Below are 21,641 nucleotides of genomic sequence, written 5' to 3' on the forward strand. Positions count from 1 at the left end.
TTTCAGACTGAACCACTTTGCAAAATGACCTCAGTTTTCTTTTGTGTTATTAGAATGGGTCTGATGAAGGGTTTTATAATGCAAATTATTTTAATGCAAATTAAGCCTGCTCACTTGATTTGGTTCTAGGTATTGAAAGTCTAGATTTTTCAGGCTTCTTGTGCAGAGGGGAAAAGTCTATAAATAAATGGACATGCCTATTTTTTCTGAAACGGAGACTAAGCCTATGTTTACACTAGGACATTTTTTCTAATACAGAGAGGGCTGTAGGAGGCCTCCAGCATTTTAAGCATCATGTTGTCTACCCTTGTGCAGTTCTGTATGACAGGCTGCTTAAAATGCCAGTGACTGTGTTAGCCTTGATGGAGCTAAATTGGTCAGAGTGACACTGGGAAATTTTAGCTAACATTTTGTCGTGCAGACAAGTCCAAAGATGCCAGGTCCTCCCTGTGTAGGTGTAGTCACTGTAGTAAATGTGAAGTCTACAAGACTGAACTTCCCAGGCACTAGGGCTATGCCAATGCTGGAATGCTACAAACTAGTTTTTCAAATAAGGGTTTGTGTCCATGCTACTGCCCAACTTCCCCAGTGAAAGATGGTCCTAAGTGGTGCTCCCAGACTTGAATCTCCTTACAAAAGTGTAATATATAGTCTCTGAGAATTGTAAATCCAAAAGGGAATAGTTGAGTCAGTTGACAAATGTCCCCTGCTTTGCTAATTAGGCTCAGTGAATTTTTGCAGAACCATGTGAAATACACCTAGTAATGTTGTCATCTTCATTTTTGTTTAGCTCTATGGGAAGAGAAGGATTTCACTCAGCTGAATCTATAGTTAGCCAGCAGATGAGTCTCAGTATTGGTGATGATAGCACTGGCAGCTGGTCCAATCTAAGCTTTGAAGATGAACATCCCGATGAGAGCAGCAGTTTCCTTCACCTCAGTGACAGGTAACTGTAAACACATTTATTTGCTTACACAATCACCTCAATGTATGTAGATCTGGTTTAGCTTTCTCTCTTTCCTCAGAAAGGTTTATTTTCCATTGAACAGAAAGATGCTTTTTCACTAAAATTGACTTCAGCATTATGTTTAAATCAGTGTTGCCCTTCAGAAGGGGATTTTTCTAGTGTTAATTCACATTCATACCTATATCAATAGTTAAGGTATGCATTTTAAACTCTCATGGCAAGAAATCAAGTTACAGTTTTTATAGTAATGTTGACACGTCATGAGTAAAATCTGAATACGTATATATTTAATGACAGTATATTAATATACTAATTTTAAAAGCAACACAGGAGTGCTAAATGCAATGTATATGTAACATGGCATGGATAACATGAATACAGTAACTTTTATTTTCTTAATTTTTAATGCTTAGGTTCTTAATCATTAAGATTTTGTATTTTAATTTGCTGGTTTTTACCAAAAATAAACCAAAAAAAAAAAAAACCAAGAAAAATTTGGCGCACGTTAGGCTTGTAGAGTTTACACATCTGTGGATTTGTTGATTGAATTTGTAAATTCTTTCAACGGAAATTATTGATCTTGGAGAGCTTATAAGCTCTGTTGCTTTCAACATTGTAAAACTGACCCTTACACTGATTTATAAACTCTTCAGAATAGGGGCTCCCTCCTGCAGAGCTCATTTGCTCCACAGAATTAAGATTTCAGTAGAGAATCCATTTTATCTGCAAAGATACTAATTAGTATGTTAATGTAGAGCTGCAGTTAGCATAGTAGCTCCCACAGTAACAAAAATTTCCACTGTACATGTATATAATTAACTTAATTTTTTTCCAAATCACATAAGAGCTTCATCCTTATTGAGGACTAGTTAACATGAATATTTCAGATTATAGTTTTGTCTGTTTTTTGTTTTGTTTTAGTTGTAAGAGGAAAAATATATCTCAGATTACTTAAATTTGGGAAAAGTATGATGTTTTTTCACCTTTCATAACTCATAAGCAGGAGAACTCCCCCCTCCCTCCCGCCCCCCAACTTTCCTTAGAACTCCATCTGTAGGTTGGGGCTAACCTATGCATGTAAAATTTGAGCCGGAAAGAAATATTTTCCAGAAAGTTATGAGCTTCTGAAAACAGATAATAATTTACTACTTCCCACACCTATGGAGACCCGCTGGCACTCTGCATTGACCTCCCATGGTTCGGCAGTCATAGAATCATAGAATATCAGGGTTGGAAGGGACCTCAGAAGGTCATATAGTCGGACCCCCTACTCAAAGCAGGACCAATTCCCAACTAAATCATCCCAGCCAGGGCTTTGTCAAGCGTGACCTTAAAAACCTCTAAGAAAGGAGATTCCACCACCTCCCTAGGTAACCCATTCCAGTGCTTCACTACCCTCCTTGTGAAAAAGTGTTTCCTAATATCCAACCTAAACCTCCACCACTGCAACTTGAGACCATTACTCCCTGTTCTGTCATCTGGTACCACTGAGAACAGTCTAGATCCATCCTCTTTGGAACCCCCTTTCAGGTAGTTGAAAGCATCTATCAGATCCTCCCTCATTCTTCTCTTCTGCAGACTAAACAATCCCAGTTCCCTCAGCCTCTCCTCATAAGTCATGTGCTCTAGCCCCCTAATCATTTTTGTTGCCGTCTGCTGGACTCTTTCCAATTTTTTCCACATCCTTCTTGTAGTGTGGGGCCCAAAACTGGACACAGTACTCCAGATGAGGCCTCACCAATGTCAAATAGAGGGGAATGAACACGTCCCTTTATCTGCTGGCAGTGCCCCTACCTATACAGCCCAAAATGCTGTTAGCCTTCTTGGCAACAAGGGCTCACTGTTGACTCATATCCAGCTTCTCGTCCACTGTAACCCCTAGGTCCTTTTCTGCAGAACTGCTGCCTAGCCATTCAGTCCCTAGTCTGTAGCAGTGAATGGGATTCTTCCGTCCTAAGTGCAGGACTCTGCACTTGTCCTTGTTGAACCTCATCAGGTTTCTTTGGGCCCAATCCTCTGATTTGTCTAGGTTCCTCTGTATCCTATCCCTTCCCTCCAGGGTCTCTACCACTCCTCCCAGTTTAGTGTCATCTGCAAACTTGCTGAGGGTGCAGTCCACACCATCTTCCAGATCATTAATGAAGATATTGAACAAAACCAGCCCCAGGACCGACCCTTGGGGCACTCTGCTTGATACCGGCTGCCAACTAGACATGGAGCCATTGATCACTACCCGTTGAGCCCTACGATCTAGACAGCTTTCTATCCACCTTATAATCCATTTATCCAGCCCATACTTCTTTAACTTGCCGGCAAGAATACTGTGGGAGACCGTATCGAAAGCTTTGCTAAAGTCAAGGAATAACATATCCACTGCTTTCCCTTCATCCACAGAGCCAGTTATCTCTTCATAGAAGGCAATTAGGTTAGTCAGGCATGACTTACCCTTGGTGAATCCATGCTGACTGTTCCTGATCACCTTCCTCTCCTCTAAATGCTTCAGAATTGATTCCTTGCGGTCCTGTTCCATGATTTTTCCAGGGACTGAGGTGAGGTTCACTGGCCTGTAGTTCCCCGGATCCTCCTCCTTCCCTTTTTTAAAGATGGGCACTACATTAGCCTTTTCCCAGTCGTCCGGGACCTCCCCCGATCGCCATGAGTTTTCAAAGATAATGGCCAATGGCTCTGCAATGACATCCGCCAACTCCTTTAGCACCCTCAGATGCAGCGCATCCGGCCCCATGGATTTGTGCTCATCCAGCTTTTCTAAATAGTCACGAACCACTTCTTTCTCCACAAAGGGATGGTCACCTCCTCCCCATGCTGTGCTGCCCAGTGCAGTAGTCTGGGAACTGACCTTGTTCATGAAGACAGAGGCAAAAAAAGCATTGAGTACATTAGCTTTTTTTTGTCACTAGGTTGCCTCCCTCATTCAGTAAGGGGCCCACACTTTCCTTGACTTTGTTCTTGTTGCCAATATACTTGAAGAAACCCTTCTTGTTACTCTTAACATCTCTTGCTAGCTGCAACTCCAAGTGCAATTTGGCCTTCCTGATTTCACTCCTGAATGCCTGAGCAATATTGTTATACTCCTCCCTGGTCATTTGTCCAGTCTTCCACTTCTTGTAAGCTTCTTTTTTATGTTTAACATCAGCAAGGATTTCACTGTTAAGCCAAGCTGGTTGCCTGCCATATTTACTATTCTTTCTACACATCGGGATGGCTTGTTCCTGCAACCTCAATTAGGATTCTTTAAAATACAGCCAGCTCTCCTGGACTCCCATCCACATTTGCTTCCCCTACTAATTCTTCCCGGTTTGTGAGCAGCAGGTCAAGAACTCTGCCCCAGTTGGTTCCTCCAGCACTTGCACCAGGAAACCAAATTCTCTGGTTCGGCACCAGTCAGGTCCTGAGAGTGCTGGACTAGAGAGATTCAACCTGCATAATACATTAGAGTACCAAACTCATAATTAATCACAGAAACTTGGTGGGATAAGGATAATCAATGGGACAGAGTAATACCAGGGTACAAAATATATCAGAAGGACAGAACAGGTCGTGCTGGTGGGGGAGTGGCACGTATGTGAAAGAAAGTATAGAATCAAATGAAGTAAAAATCTTAAATGAACCAAACTGTATCATAGAATCTCTATGGATAGTAATTCCATGCTTGAATAATAAGAATATGGCAGTAGGGATATATTACCAACCACCTGACCAGGATGGTGATAGTGACTATGAAATGCTCAGGGAGATTAGAGAGGCTATTAAAATAAATAACTCAATAATAATGAGGGATTTCAACTATCCCCATATAGACTGGGTGCATATCACCTCAGGACAGGATGCAGAGATAAAGTTTCTTGACACCTTATATGACTGCTTCTTGGAGCAGCTTGTCCTGGAACCCACAAGAGGACAAGCAATTCTTGATTTAGTCCTAAGTGGAGCACAGGATCAGGTCCAAGACGTGAATATAGCTGGACCGCTTGGTAATAGTGACCATAATATAATTAAATTTAACATCCCTGTGGTGAGGAAAACACCACAACGGCTCAACACTGTAGTATTTAATTTCAGAAAGGGGAAATACACAAAAATGAGGAGGTTAGTTAAACAGAAATTAAAAGGTACATCACCAAAAGTGAAATCCCTGCAAACTGCATGGAAACTATAATAGAGGCTCAACTTAAATGTATACCCCAAATTAAAAAACATAGTAAGATAACTGAAAAAGAGCCATCATGGCTAAACAACAAAGTAAAAGAAGCAGAGAGAGGCAAAAAGGCATCCTTTAAAAAGTGGAAGTTAAATCCTAGTGAGGAAAATAGAAAGGAACATAAACTCTGGCAAATGAAGTATAAAAATATAATTAGGAAGGAAGGCCAAAAAAGAATTTGAAGAACAACTAGCCAAAAACTCAAAGTAACAGCAAACATTTTTTTAAGTACATTCGAAGTAGGAAGCCTGCTAAACAACCAGTGGGGCCACTGGACTATCAAGATGCTAAAAGAGCACTCAAGGACAATAAGGCCATTGCAGAGAAACTAAATGAATTCTTTGCATTGGTCTTCACGGTTGAGGATGTGAGGGAGATTCCCAAACCTGAGCCATTCTTTTTAGGTGACAAATCTGAGGAACTGTCCCAGATTGAGGTGTCATTAGAGGAGGTTTTGGAACAAATTGATAAACTAAACAGTAATAAGTCACCAGGACCAGATGGTATTCACCCAAGAGTTCTGAAGAGTTCTAATGTGAAATTGCAGGACTAACTGTAATCTGTAATCTATCATTTAAATCCTCTTCTGTACCAGATGACTGGGGGATAGCTAATATGACGTCAATTTTTAAAAAGGGCTCCAGAGGTGACCCTGGCAATTATAGGCCGATAAGCCCAACTTCAGTATCGGGCAAACTGGTTGAAACTATAGTAAAGAACAAAATTGTCAGACACATAGATGAACATAATTTGTTGGGAAAGAGTCAACATGGTTTTTGTAAAGGGAAATCATGCCTCACCAATCTACTAGAATTCTTTGAGAGGATCAACAAGCATGTGGACAAGGGGTAGCCAGTGGATATAGTGTATTTAGATTTTCAGAAAGCCTTTGAAAAGGTCCCTCACCAAAGGCTCTTAAGCAAAGTAAGCAGTCATGGGATAAGAGGTAAGGTTCTCATATGGATTGGTAACTGGTTAAAAGATAGGAAACTTGATCATTACCTGTTAGGTTCACTCCCTTTGGGGCACCTGGCATTGGCCACTGTCAGCAGACAGGATACTGGGCTTGATGGACCTTTATGGCCATTCTTATGTTCTTATGAAAACAGATACTTTGCTACTACACAGTCTAGCCACGTGGCTGAGTATCTAGTTTGAGTAATTGAAACATTAGTGTGGCTTGTTGAAAATATATAAAGCTGCTCCATAATCAGAGCAGCATTATGTACAAGATAATTCTATTAGATTCCAAGCATCATACTTTTTTTTCTCTTTTACAGTCTGACTGAGGCCCAAGTCACTTTTTACTGATCTCTTTTAGTTTCTGTGTTTGTTTTTTAGTTACACTTCAGAATGTCTAGATGAAAGGTGCTATATGTATGTGTAAAGCAGTCATCTGAATAAACTATATTTAATGTTTGTGCTGTGGAATGCTATATTTGTAATTCAGAACTAAAAACTTCATTTTTTTGTATATATAAAAATGAAAATGTTCACATAGTATATAGCACACTGTTGCTTGAGAAATATTTTCACAACTGTCTGTATAATAATTAGTTTTTGTAGTATTGCAATTATCCATGTTATTGTAGTAATTGCATGTCCAATACTTCTGTGAATTTGAGAATTTTTTTTTAAAGCTGTGCCATTTTAGTTGGTTTGCTGCAATTTTAGAACTTAATTGCTTTTTTTGGAGACTCTAGAAATCGCTGCTTTTGTTTTTCTTTATTGGAATAGTGAACAGACATACTAAAACACAGCATGTTCTTAGTTAAGTGCACCAAACTGGCTGAATCAGAGTTCTGCAACATTTTTAAAAAATATATTGGAAGGTTCCAGGCATTCAAGTTAAATTAGCATTCACCTCTTTGTTCTAGGGTGGTGTTTTACCCAATTTAGCCCTGTCCTGCATAGAAACATAAAAAATAAACTCAATCTGTCTGTGGAATGGATCTCCAACTACTAGTGAAATAAAACCTTGTAGCAAAATAAGAAGTCATGTTTTAGAAGCGTTCTAAATAATAAAGAGCAATGTTAAAAAAGTCACCTGTAAAGAATTTTATAGTTTAGATGAAGTAAAATATTTTCTGCATATTATTCATTTTTCAATTCTAAACTTTCCTGCTAATCAGACCTGTTGTAGATCACTGCTGGGGTTTTGGAATGAGATTTACAGAAATATATTTTTATTGTGAAGCCTTCTTCACAGTGTATACTTGTACGAGCTCTTGCCTAATATTTTATATGTATACGCTTACGTTGTGACCTGTGACCAGTCCTGTTGAAATCAACGAGACTATTTGCACAAATAAAGATCTTAGATTTGGGCCCAAGGACAGAATTACTGTAAACAGTGACTTGGAAAATAAGTGTGAGTACAAATTAATCTTGTCACCTATTTATAGTGCTCACCAGATTTCATGATTGTGCAGCTTACTATCCTGAACAGCCCTGATGGTCATGCTTATACTCTGTTCCAGCAAACCTACTTACATCAAAGCAGCTTTGAGGAAAATAAAGGTTCTAGTTTGAGCTATTGTTCTTTTCTAGTTCAGCTCTGTTCTCTTCTTCCCCTGGCAGTAATGGTAACAGCAGTAGCTGGAGCAGTCTTGGTTTAGAAGGAGATATGTATGAGGAGAATTTATCCTTTCCAACATCAGACAGGTTGGTCGAGTCCAAAAATTTAAACAGATAGGTTCCTCATAATTAATGCATGAAATCATCACTTTTGAAGATGAGGGATACAATTAATGTGTTAATCTGATACATTATCAACATGCTTTTTTCACTTAATCATGACAATGAATTCATACTGAATGGATAAATTCTGCTGTGCTAAAATGCAAATGTCTAATTGCAAAATGAAAAATACCTTTTGTGCATGTTCTGCTTTGCTAGTCTCTAAGTCGTTCATTTGCTTTGTCATGCAAACAAGAGAGCTTGCTTCCTACAGGATTTCTGTTTTGTTTGTTCTTTTGCTTCAGCTTATGAAAACTTTTAAAATTATTTTATAGTGGGGTCTTTAATATGAATAATATAAACTGAAAGAATGCAGTGAACTATTTTGGTTTTTTGTAATGAAGCTAAAATAAACTTTCCTGCTTACTCAAAAGTAGCAACATGTTTTTTTCCTTTTTAAAATCCCTTAGAATTTTTTTCATATTAAGGTAGGATTTCTTTTAGTTTTTTTTTTTTTTTTTTTTTTTTTTAAACCTTGGGAACTTGTTAACAAACCCAATTACAACATGAAATGGTGTAAGAAGCAAAGATGCTTTTTCATGGTCATGTTCCTTTTCTCTTTAACACTCATCACTGATTCTTAAGATTGGCTCCATCCATCGTGAATGTATTGGGTATCTGTTAATTCTTTGATATTTTATTTTTAAAATCCAGTGATGGAACAGAAGATAAAGATGAAGACCCCAAGAATGTTGTAGAAGGTAATGATGATTTCAGTACAGGTTGCGATAACTGACTTTTGTAATTTTACATGGGTTAGTTTTAATAATTATTTTGCTTTGGTAGTACACACACAGCAACGGAAACAGCCTTCCAAGGGGAGCAGTGGGACCAAAAAACGCAAGTTTCAAAATTGAGCTTGATACGTTTATGGAGGGGGTGTTATGATGCCTACAGTGGCATGTGGTCCATCTGTGACTGCTAGTAGCAAATATCCGCAACGGCCAGAGACAGGACACCAAATGGGGAGGGCTCTGAGTTACTACATAGAATTCTTTCCCAGGTGTCTGGCTGGTCAGTCTTGCCAACATGCTCAGGGTCCAGCTGATGACCATGTCGGGGTTTGAAAGAATTTTGGGTCAGATTGGCAGAGACCCTGCCTTCCTCTGCAGCCTGGGGCACAGATCTTTTGCCGATTTAAGCTTGAGTAAATGGTGGATTCTCTGTAACATAAAGTCTTTAAATCATTTTGAGAACTTCAGTAACTCAACCAGAGGATATAGGTCTGTTACAGCAGTAGGTGGGTAAGATTCTGTGATGTGCAGGAGATTAGAGTAGATGATCATGTCAGTCTCTTCTGGCCTTAAAATCTATAGGTCTGTGAGCCCTATGTGGGCCAGATGAAGGAGGAGCTGGTTATGACATCTCTGTGCCAGCTGACACTCCCATATATTGGGAAGATGTTTTAGATGGGACCACAAGGAGTTTGCTGACTGACAAGGCCTCTGAAGTGTGAAAGAATAAACCTCTAGTTAACTCTTTCCACTAGGGAGTGAATTTTGCTGCACAACTTCAGTGACTTGATGTGGGGAAACATACTTTCTGATGTGGAATACAACCACCGTCTTTTGAAAAAATAAATTAGTAGATGTTAAGGAAAAGCAAAGAAAGTTTGGCTTGCCATTAAGCATCTGCAAGAATCTGAGGGAGATGATTGACTGAATTAATCCTGCTTCTCCTGTCTTTATCTACACAATTATCTTTTTAACAGCTAATACCTTTTGTGTAATGTAATCCAATTGTATTCTGCTCTGTAGGTATACTGCAGTGCCTTCAATATTAAATTGTTAGCTTTCCTTGTGTTTCCTACTTGATTGAAAGAGCTTAAATTGTAGCATCCACCAAGTGGCTATAAGTAAAACAGTTCTTGATCTTTAACTTTTCACACAATTCCAAAATGTTTTCTAGAGTTTAATATATTACTCTTTTATTATGGAATTTTGTGGTCCATTTTTCTAGTGCAGCTATTTCCATTTTATACACTTATCCACTCATCATTCAATGGAGAGAATTGTTGTTTCTTATCATTTTATTGCTTGCGTTCTGGTATCACCCAAAGACCACAATCAGGATTGTGACCCTTTGTGCATGCTGAGCAAACACACAGGTAGGATAACCCCTGTCCTGAAGAACATTAGAGTATGTCACAGTATGGACAGAAAAATACATACTCTGCATTCATTTGGTAGCTAAGTGTGAAACAAATATAATGCAAATTGCATTCAGTTTTCCTAATGTCTGTTCCATCTTTCAGAATTTCTTGTTAATTTATCTGTTTAGCTAAATCAGTTCTAATTGTTCTGTTGTGTGGTTAGACTTTATTATGCTATCAGAGAATGACCACTTGTGAAGAGATCATGATTACCCTTTATCTGTCTGGGTATTCAGCCTGCTTTGAGCAGGGGGTTGGACTAGATGACGACCTGAGGTCCCTTCCAACCCTGATATTCTATGATTCTACGTCAGTCACTAGTTCTGTCTTCTCTAAACTAAGAGATGGGTGAGGTAATATCTTTTTGTTGGACCAACTTCTGTGGATGAAAAAGAGCCGCTTTCAAGCTTATGCAGACCTCTTCTTCTGGTCAGAACTCTGTGTTAGCTCAAAAGCTTGTCTTTCTCACCAACAGAAGTTGGTTCAATAAAAAAATATCACCTCACCCACTTTCCAATGTGCTGGGGAGTGCTTGACCCCAGACCCCACCCCCACTCCTGTCCTTCCTCCCCCAAGGTCCCCACCTCATCTCTTCCCACCCTTGCTCCACCCCCACCCACTTCTTCCCACCCCACCCCTTCCTCGCTCTCCCTTCCCCCCCAAGTCTCCTGCAGGCCGCAAAACAGCTGATTGCAGCGGGTGGAAGGGAGGGGAAGGCACTGATCGGCAGGGCTTGCTGGTGGGCAGGAGGCACTGAGGGGAGGGGGAAGTTCCAATAGGGGGGCTGCCAGTGGGTGCTCAGCACCCACCATATTTCCCCATGGCTGCTCCAGCTCCGGAATACCCACAGAGTCGGCACCTATGACCTCACCCACTTTGTCTCTTTAATATCCTGTGGCCAGCACAGCCGCAACAACACTGCAAACATTCTCTAAGCTAATTTTATTTGAGGTACCTTTCCAGCTATAGGATTTCTGGGTGAAGGTCTTCAATTTCCTCAGTGAATAAGTAGCATATGAAACCGAAAAGCATGTAATCACTGGGCAAGTCCATCATATGTAGACATGTTACCACATCGCTTTCAATCCATTTGAGTATCAGGGATTTTCTGAAATTAGCATTTTCCTCCTATGACATGTCAAGCTTCCAGGCATGTAGCCAAATCATTTCCCCATTGTCTGCCAAATGTGTACCTACTATTAACTCTTGGTTCCCCCATTGTCAGTTGCATTCCTTTTTTTTTCCTCCCAGAGGGCGGGCAGTCCTTTTCATTACAGGATCTCTCTTCCTCCTTGCTGAGCTTTGCCACATTGGTGTGAATTTCAATTAAATTGTGTGCTACAATAGAATTTTATATAAATTATTCCTATAGAAGCTAAACTGATGTAAACTGTGTACTTTAATACAGGCATTTAATACAAATAGTCGTATATCTGGGAAGAAAGAATGTAAGCCATACTTAGAGGAAGAGGGACTGTATTTTGGAAAGCAGTGACTCCAAAAAGGGTGCAATGGTCATCACAGATAACCAACTAAATATGAGCTGCCTTTGTGATGCTGTGGCAGAAAGGGCTAACATGATGCTTAGTTGTATTAATAGGGGAACATCAAGCAGGAGTAGGGAGGTGGCTATTGCCTCTCTGTCTAGCATTGGTGAGATGACTTCTGGAATAGTGCGCCTAATTCTGGTACCTATACTTTTAAAAGGATCTTGAAAAATTGGAGATGACTCAGAAAAGAGTAGAAAGTATGGTTTTGAGTTCTGAAAAAATGTCTCACAGTGAAATGTTAAAGGAGCTCAGTCAACTTAGTGTTTTGTATAGAAGGTTAAGAGGCAGTTTGATCACTGTGTAATTTGTACAGAGAGAAGTTATATTATACTAGGGCTATTTAATCTAGCAGTTGAAAGTTTAACAGCCAGTGTTTGAAAGTTGAAGTTAGCCAATTTCAGACTGGAAGTAAAATGCAGATTTTTAACTGAGGGCAATTAATCATTCAAACATACTATCAGGAGATGTGGTAAATTTTCCATCATTTGGACTCTTTAAATCAAGATTAGATTTCTTTCTGCCTTCAGGTATGCTTTAGTTCAGCCACAGGTTGTGGAGCTAGTAATGCTTTCCCTTCCCCATCCCAACCTATATAGGAGAATAGGACGCTTTCAGACCAGTGTGTTTCCTAATCTCTGCTACTTGATCAAAATATGTTTGTTAAAATGAGAGTTAAAAGTGAGGTATTTAATATATACATTTTCATTAAATATCTAGTTCACTTGTCTCAAAAGAGTCTGGGGTTGACTTGCAGATTTGATTGTTTGTTTTATTTTTAATATTAGGTGTGGGGCAGGTAGGAAAGGCATTGCTAATAGTGAATGTTGACATGGAACCACATATGGTGGACCCCCAGCTGAGAACGACCCTGCAGTGGCTGGCGGCTTCTGAAACAGAGGTGTCTGAGCTTCGTTTTCATGACACTGCTACGAAGGAATTCATTCTCGTGAGTACTGCGGTGTTGCCATGTGATTGCAAAGTGTGATTAGATTTTTTTTATAGTATTTATTATCTGTTTCTGCTGCATTTGCCAATGAAGTATGAGGTATTCAGATAAATTACTTAATTATTTTAATCCTTAGAGAGAATGAGAGCCTGTTTGTTGCTGAATATAGCATATACAGAATTGTATCAAGTGCTCAGTTAACCATATATTTTAATGACTTATTTCATTTAAATTTAATCAAAAGCAGATAAAATATAAAAGCTTCCCTTTAACTGAATGGACTGCATTTTCAAGCATTATTTTTGCAGCATTTGTTAGCAAAAAATTGACCCTTGCCATTGCCAAGACCTTATCCATACAAGTGAACTTAAATTGCAATTATTTGGTTTATAGCTTTGTGCAATCCCCAGTAGAGCACACCATACTCTCCTGGGACCACACTTTGCTTCCCAACTGTGTAATCATTAATCAAGTCAGCAGAGCTCCAAACCCTTAAAGGGATAGGGCAATCATTTTAAGTGATGGGGCTCTGGTAAACATAATCCTGGCTTGCCATTATGCGTGCTACACTGGGAGGTAGTGGTCACACAGTTCAGAAAGCATCAGAATATGAACTGACTACTGAAACCAGATATTGTATATTTATTGAGCTTTCCCAGTACCTTATTTTGAAGTGGGTTGAAATATTTGAATTACCACAGGTAAAAAATTAGAATACTGTAGTAACATGTTGGGTGAAATCAAATGGGATAACAATGGGGAGTCAGAGGATATACTGGGGAAATAGAGTGCCTCTCACAGATTTGTAACCTTTTCATGCACCATGTGAGATTTATGCTTGAACTTAACTAACAAATGACGACCAATCTGACCCAATAACACTTATCATCTGCCTATGGTTTGAAACAAGGTAGCATCAGTGTCATTTCTGGATAACTCAGAAAACTGTCATCAGAGGATTGAAGGTTTGGAGGATGAAAGATTTTCTAAAGTGATTCTTAAAATTTCATTTGTTCTTATTCATTTGGGCTTCATTCCTGTTATAGTTTCAGTGTGGACAGTTTATCCAGAGCCCCACTTCAGAATCAGGGCATTATTCTTAATTTCGAGGTTTCCTTTAAAAAAACAAAGAAAAACCAACCTTGATTCCTATGCACAGTTTCTTCATCTGTAAAATGGGAAAATGCTGCTTATCTGGCTTCTAAACGCTAGTTGTTTGTTTGTTTGTTTATTATTTATTAACATTATTTCATAGAATATCATGGTTGGAAGGGACCTCAAGAGGTCATCTAGTCCAACCCCCTGCTCAAAGCAGGACCTAATCCCCAACTAAATCATTTTAAAAAATGGGTGCCTAAAATTTCATGCCTCTAAATCCTTATTTAGATACTTTAAGTTACCTACTATTCAGAAGTACACAGCACCTCCCCAACTTGCCATAACTTGAATACTAATATATAAATAGAAGTACTTCTGAAATAGCTGTCGGATGAGATGCCACTAAATTGAAATTGACAATCCTTGACACCAAGAGAACAGAGCAACTCCTACTAAAAGATCTCATAAAATCTGAACATATGACCTATATCCTTCCCCTTTTGGGCTTACTGTCTTGGGGTTTGTCACAGTGAATTTTATTCACATTAGATCAGGCCCTTAACTATTTTAAAAAAGGGAAAAAATAATCAAATTTTTTATTTAATAATCAAATTTGTTTTTTAATCAAATGATAACTCTCTTAATGAAAACAACTCTCATCTCAGTATCATGCACACTTAATAAAGCTACCATATCCCTTTTCTGTAAACCCAACGAAGAATCCATTATTCTTAACACTTGCTACCACTCATCAAATGCAGTAACAGGAAGCTCAAGAGAGTTCTGGAAAATGCACAATTTAAAAAGGGGGAAAAAAAAAACAGTGAGCAATATAAATAGCTTTAATAAAGATGACAGTCATTTATAGAGGGAAAAATAATTAAACTGCAGACTCAAAGGAACAAAACTGGACCTAACTATTATAGGCGTCCTGGTCTCCATCCACCCATTTAAAAGTACCTCATTTTTACTTGAATAAACTGAAATATATAGCTGTTCTGATGACAGTAGGAAATAGACCAGTCTGATGAAGAAAGTATGGGCTTGAACTTTGAACCCTGAATTGAAACAATAAGATTTAGAAGAGCCAGATGCCGTCTTTGTATCTTTATTTTATTATATTTTTACTTTCCCAGTATATGAATTACAAAAACTGATAAACTGTTTACAATATATTTACTTAGCCACTAGAAAATAATCCGGTTTAAGAACATCAGCCAAATTTATGTTTGGATTATGACAATTGAGCAGCCTCACTTCTGGAATCTTCATGAAATAGTCTCCAAAGTGGGGTGCGCAAGAGGATCCTTGGGGGTGCACGGCAGGAAGAGCGCTTTTTTTTTTTTTTTTTTTGCTTTGGCAAAAATGGTAGAGCCGGCGCAGCAGGGGGTGTGTGCTCAAAAATTGTTTACTGGAAAAAAACTGAAAAGTCAAAAAATGTGTTATGACTTTTTTTTCCTTTTTTTTTTTTTTTTTTTTTTTTTTTTGGTTGGCCATAACTGTTTTCCAAATTCAACATCATTTGCTAATAGTTTCTGTGCCTCAAAAAATTAAATTTAGTATTTGCCTGTTTTTTAATATTTGCCGGGGTCTACTCTACTCATTTAGACAAGAGTGGTAGATGTGCTATAAATCTATTTCTTTTGTATTTTAACTTCCTCTTGATGTGGAATATTTGTTAGAGAGGGGATTCAAGCTGGACTAACAGCCTTCAGTTACTGAAGACAAGCATGGATGAGCTAAATGTAAAGAAAAACAGTGGGTGCAATGGTGGAAGAAACCAGAATAAAAGGTTGTAAAACTTGAGGCTTGCAAAACATGTTAATTTGTCACTGTCTCACAGTGCTTAGTATATATCTAATATATGAGGATTCCTGGTTCAGATCTCTGAGGGAAAAGTAGTTTCCAACTACACTGACTCTGCTTGTAAGTGGAAGTTCAACTTCTACTTTTTGTTTGTTTGTTTTCTTTGGAGACATTGAAATTTCCTAACTGGAGACTGTGTTTCCGTTGAGGGCAGAGTGTATATATACCAACCAAACCACACTATATGTTGTGAAAGGAAAATCCACATCCTTATATTAATCCTAACTTTTGTCTTTTACAGTATTACATGTGTACTATTGGGGATGGTAGCAAATGTATTAATCTTAAATTCAGAATTTCCTGTTTTCTGCAATCCCCATCAACCACAGACCACATTGCTGTGAGACCATATCACTTGAAAATGTCACTTCCTTGAGAAGAAATTTTTATGGAAACTAACTTAAAAAAATGTTTGGTCCTTGAGGAAGTTTTGTTTTTATAGCTGTGGAATAATGTTTAACTCTTCACAGATGGTTTTCTAATAAGATCTGATGTTTCAAGGAGAATTTTCATAACTGTCAATCATTCAAGCTATTTATTTCACTAGCTTAAATATTTTTTTGTTGTTTCTCTAGCTTTCAAAAAGACTGAGAGAGAGAGACTGGAAAGTGGGAGATCTCTTGCAAGCAGTGCTGAAATACTGTGAAATGATGGAGAAGATGTCTGATGGGGATAGACTTCTGAATAAACCTTTATTTGGCTGGCTTCTGGAAAATGTCTGAAAAATCCAAAGACCCAATATTCTTCCCTTCATTTCTCCTTTAGAAGGATACATGAAGGACAAAGATGTATAGTGTTAAAATTTAACTGACAAATGGTCTATTAACTGTCAGCATTTTAAGAGACTTTGGGGTGAAAGTAAATATAGCTGTTCTGTAAGTATTTTGTGACACTGTGTATGGTATGTTTATCCAGTGCATATCTTCATAATTGATATCAGGGTATTGTGTCCATCCACGCATATTTGTATATACTGCTGTGTTCAGACTATAGAATGTGTATGAAGAAAGATCTTGTCCATGGACAATAGTTGACAGGTGATAAAACAGGATATGCAGGGATTCCCACTATATTGGTATAGTTGTTTATAATTGGAGGCATACTATATTAATAGCATTATTAAGTTTGAATTGCTAAAGAAACGTTTCAATTTTACATGCAACCATTTTTATTGCAAATTCTATGTTTTGAAGCATTTTGATATGTTGGTATGACATATTAATGCATTAGAAATAGTAAGTACTTGTTGGAGATTTTCCTCTTGGAATTTTGCCGTCTTTTCAGAAAAACAGTTCCTTATCCCTAATCCTCCACATATAAATTATTTTTGTGTCACAAATTGATCTGCTGAATAAGGACCATTTTAAAATAATACATTTTCTTAAAATATAAAAAGAGAAAAGTTTTGCAAATTGGTTGTCATTTTTCTTCAATACCTTTTGCTAAAATTCTTATTTTAAAGGAAGCCATTCAATCAAGTCTTTTAACAAATGGAACTGTGAGGTTGGTTACTAATACTGTCTAGTTGTCCTATGGTTGAAGGGTTTGTCTGTGTCTCTTTACATGCCTATTGGTTTGTAAGTGCTAATAGTTAATCATCTTGTTTTGTTTTGCAGACCCTTTAGGGGATAAAGTGCTCCCTGACGAATACCAGGATGCTATCTCAAAAGTGATGTCACTGCAAGAGAATCATGGGGCCTTATCTATTTTGGGTGGCTGTAGGAATTTAAACAGCCAGCTTGACTTTAAAGGACTGTAGCTGTTTAAATCACCAAATTTAGAGCCAGATCCTAGGAAGTTGAGAACTTACAATGGAAATTGCATATGCTCAGCAACTCTCACAATTTCATCTTTGGTTACAGATAAGGGTCCATGCATATAGCTGGTGAGCCCACCAGCACTTTCCTTGCAGTGCCATTGTGCTTTGAAAAAGTATGAGTGCTCATCTTTTAGCCGTTACAGTAATCTATAAAAAGACCACCCCCTGCCAACATTGGAATGTGGTTAAGATACAGGTCCTTCTTCAAACCAAACTGAAAGATGACTTAACTTTTAATGGGACTCCTCTTTTGTGTGTGAGTGTGTGTGTGTGTATGTATGTATGTATGTGTATAATATAAATAAAAAAATTAATGTATACAACCTAGACCACTGACACCAGTTTAAATTTCCAGTTTCTTATGTCTGCTCAGGTACTGTTACCTGAGTTTAATTTTATGTTGCTGTATCATCTCATTAATTGAAAAAAACAATTGGTGTCTCATGGCAAAATTAAAAAAAAACCTATTTAGAGATAATTTTGTTTCATATGGGCAGTTTAGTCTAGTTGATTTAAGTATAGCACAAGGAGACAGTTCTAATCCTAGTTTTGCTTCTGATTTGCTGCGTGCCCTTGCTCAAATTACTTAACTTCTTTGTCTTAAGTCCCCCGGTGTGTATAATGCAAATAATGACAATTGTTTTTTACAGTGCTTTGAAAATATGAAGAATTAAGGTTTGTTGTTTTGTCATCCTCCCCAAGCTCCACCCTCCCCAAAAAAAGATATTTTTCAGGGGCTTATGTTTTCCTGGTATGTGTGCATGTGCATGGTTGGTTGATTGTCTTTTTTTTTTTTTTTTTTTTTTTTTTTTGAGAACATTGGCTCTTTCTGCTTAGTCCTCATTTGAAACCAAGCTCCGTTTGTGACCTCTCCCGTTTGCCAGAGCAATCAATAGAATTATCACAAATAGAAAATTGACTTTAAGTGATAAGCAACGCGAGCCAAATGAATCTTAAAAACAATTCCACTGTGCCAAATTCTGCTCTGATTTACGCTCTTTGCAATCCCATTAGTGATCTTTCAAGGGTTGAAGGACAGCACAGAATATTGGTCCAATGTTTCCAAGTCCCCATTAGTGTCCCAAATTAAAACAGGGATGAGAAATACAAAAAATAATGTAAATACACAACTGTCTGTAAAAAGAACAATTTTCCAAAAATTTCCATGCAGCATCAACAGATTAACAAATTTTAGAATATGATGGATTTCTAAAAAGTCGGTTAACAGATTATCACTTTTTTATGAGGTTGGTTTTCTACAAAAGGTAGACAGATGAGTAGGTACTTTGTCATGTATGAAGATTTAAACAGTAGTTAAGCAGGAAATAGTTCATTTACATTAAAACGATAGTATAACTTTTAAAAAGTGATTCTTGCTTAGAGAATTTGGCCCCAAATATATCCACGGTTTAACTGCATTGACTTAAATGGTACATCAGGAATGAATTTGACCCATTAGCTTTTTCTCTAAGTAATAATTAGCACAGATTTCAAATATATGTGTATAGGTTTTTGATGGAAAATACTTAATTTTTACTTTAGATAATATTTTCACAAATCTCCTTTAAATGTATGTTAAGGCATTGTCATCTGGCTTCAGGACTTTTTTTTTTTTTTTCCAATTACCAGTTGTATATTAAAAATAGGAGACAAGTTTACTGATAATTTAACTTTCATGCAATTGTCATTAAATAAACAAAGCTATAACATTTCGTGGGAATCCTTATCCTGAACAAATCTGATTGACATAATCTGTCCTGTTAATGAGGAAAATTGTCTTCTATTCTAAAGTGAATCAAAGGTTATTCCATAAACTAGTTTATTTAAACCATTCCCTTCAGTGTACAAGTGTAATGAAATGAAAATTCACCATGAACGAGATAGTGGGCCAAATGATGATCTCTCAAACCAGACCAAATCTGAAGTATCTCCAGGATTTAGACCAGTTTAATAGAGCAGAATTTATCCCATTATGTGTATTGTGTGTTTTTATTGGCATACTAAAATTAGGGAAACTTGTTTTGGTTATTCTTTAATTTTAGATTGATAGAAATATATGCAATTAGCTACACTGTTCCAGAATACCATTTAGTAACCAAATTATAAATATCTCTTTGGTATTTTGAAAATTGGTAATGTTTTGATATATTTTATGAGATTCTGTAGTTAAAGCACGTTAAGAAGGGTCCCTCTATAAAAGAGCAGTGAAAATGACAATGTTAAAACAAATATATTTTCTCTTCCAATTTGTAAAACAAGATGCAAACAAAAGCCTTAATATTAGGATTTTTTTAAAGCATTTCTAACAAGCCCATATGGTAAAATGCCATTAGCAAGATCTAGTGTTTCGCTTTCAAAATGAGAACACGAAATAACTCAAGCCTAGGCACTTAGTTAAAAGTGATATAAATAGTACATCTATCCTTGGTGCTCTTTGAGTGAAAAAATCACCATTCCGGAACTTATGATGTCTCTCAAAGATGTATCCGATTTTGAATGTTACATTTTTCTAATGTAACTGTATCTATGGGACCTCTTCTGTAAAGAGATGCTCAGACTTGGGAAGGTGGGAACGAAGTAAGTAGTAAACATTGTCACCAGCACAAGAGGAGCTAGTATTTGCATTAGCTATTTACAAAGAATTATATGAAGGAATAAAATATTGGTTTCAGAAATTTGTGTTGTTTTTGGTTTAGTTTAACAATTTCAGATTTTCAGCAAGAGCCACTACTGTCAAACTTATACTGTACTTGAGCTTTGAAGAGGTAGGTACAGTGTCTGACCACTGTAGTCACTTTATTTTGTACCATCTTTGTACATTCCTGTTGTATAGCTGGAGTTGTAGTTCTAGAGGGTCATTGTTCTTTGTAATGTCTGAATAGTATTTAATACCAAACTATATTGTTGTTAGCTGTAACTGCTGCTTATTTGGTTATTTGTGTATTCTTATGATAATTCACAGCCCAGTTTAGTGACTCAATTGTATACCAGAAGCAGAGTGAATAATTTTAAATGTTTATGTACCTATACTAAATGAATACAATATGAAGGTCTTGTACTGTAAAAAAGTGACATATGTTGCCATTTTAGTAATTTGATAATGTATTCAGTTACCAGATTATGAACTTCAGGTTGCACTAAATTTGTCCTTGTTTTTAGCAGTGGCTTCAAATAAAATAAACACATCTTGTGTGCTTTCAAGAGAACTGTCATTTATTGTAAACTCTTAGAATTTTCTTTTTTTCTTTTCAGCTCTCACAAACTAAGTAGGATTGGTCCTGGTTATGTGAAAGAACTCAAAGGCTGGGACAGTAAATAGCACTAGTGCTAGAGTAGATGGTTTTCTAACTGAGTTAGCACTAAATCGGTGTCCCAGCAGGGTGTTAAAAAACATGGTAGTGCTCTCCTTGGCATGAGAGGTGAAAACCAAGGTTCTGACCACTTGTAGTAAAAAGATCTCTTGGTCCTTTTTATGAAAGTTAGCAAAGTTAATGCTGGTTTTCTTGTCAAATTCCAAGTTGAGAATTGCATCCTGCCCACCTAAGTCTCCCCTACACTTGTCAGTTCAATACAGTGTTCTTCACTTCCTGTTCTAAACAGTAGTGTAGTGTAGTGTTGTGTGCTTAGCAGCTCCCTGAAGTGTTGACAGTTCAGTGCTGGGTGAAGTGATTCCTGCATAGATTGTGCAGTGTTTGAGGAATCCCTAAGGATGAAAGACTGCTATGGAGACTTCAGGGTAAATGCCAGAAGATATGTGGTAATGAAAATATATGCATATGTATATTGATTAAAAATACTTAACTGATCTGGTGTTCTATGAACTAATTTTGGTTTGCTTAACTTGTCAGATAAGGAATTGCTTTATTGTAAACTACATCAAAGTGACTAGACGGTGCTAAGTTCAAAGACACAATGTGGAGAATGAGTCAAATACTCAAGGAAGAAGTAAATTACATTAACATGTTTGTTGCTATACTAACATTGAAAACAGTTGTTTTGAGGAGCAAGAAGTTGGGGAGGTTGATTTCACAATTCTTAAAAAAATATAATTTTAGCAAAAAAAAAAACCTCAAGTGGTCTTTATGGATATTGAGTTGGATATTTTTGTATGTACTTGATAGTTTCATTTGGTAACATTCTTTGCTTCAAGAAATCCATTAGAAGGGAGACTTTTATGCTTTTGATTGTTTCACATTCAGCTGAATGGAAATCTCTACTGAATGGCTTGAAAATATATTGTATGCACTCTTGCTACATTACATGGCAAAAAAGTAAACAGGACAAA

General features: G+C 37.3%; 1 protein-coding gene across 2 annotated transcripts in view; it reads left to right on the top strand.

Moving 5' to 3' along the window:
• AKAP11 (A-kinase anchoring protein 11) overlaps positions 1-20,562 on the top strand; it is a 58,178-nt gene extending 37,616 nt beyond the window's left edge. Inside the window, exons 8-12 of one of the 2 annotated variants that reach the window (XM_054013996.1) lie at positions 791-946; positions 7,767-7,850; positions 8,580-8,626; positions 12,413-12,573; positions 16,113-20,562. In XM_054013996.1, the coding sequence (XP_053869971.1) occupies positions 791-946; positions 7,767-7,850; positions 8,580-8,626; positions 12,413-12,573; positions 16,113-16,259 (595 nt within the window). In that variant the 3' untranslated portion in view covers positions 16,260-20,562. The remainder of the gene's footprint in view (positions 1-790; positions 947-7,766; positions 7,851-8,579; positions 8,627-12,412; positions 12,574-16,112) is intronic. The other variant, XM_054014006.1, reaches the window with a different exon arrangement.
• The last annotated feature ends 1,079 nt before the right edge of the window (positions 20,563-21,641 follow it).

The sequence above is a fragment of the Malaclemys terrapin genome, chromosome 1, assembly GCF_027887155.1.
Source record: "Malaclemys terrapin pileata isolate rMalTer1 chromosome 1, rMalTer1.hap1, whole genome shotgun sequence".
Classification (NCBI taxonomy): Eukaryota; Metazoa; Chordata; order Testudines; family Emydidae; genus Malaclemys; species Malaclemys terrapin.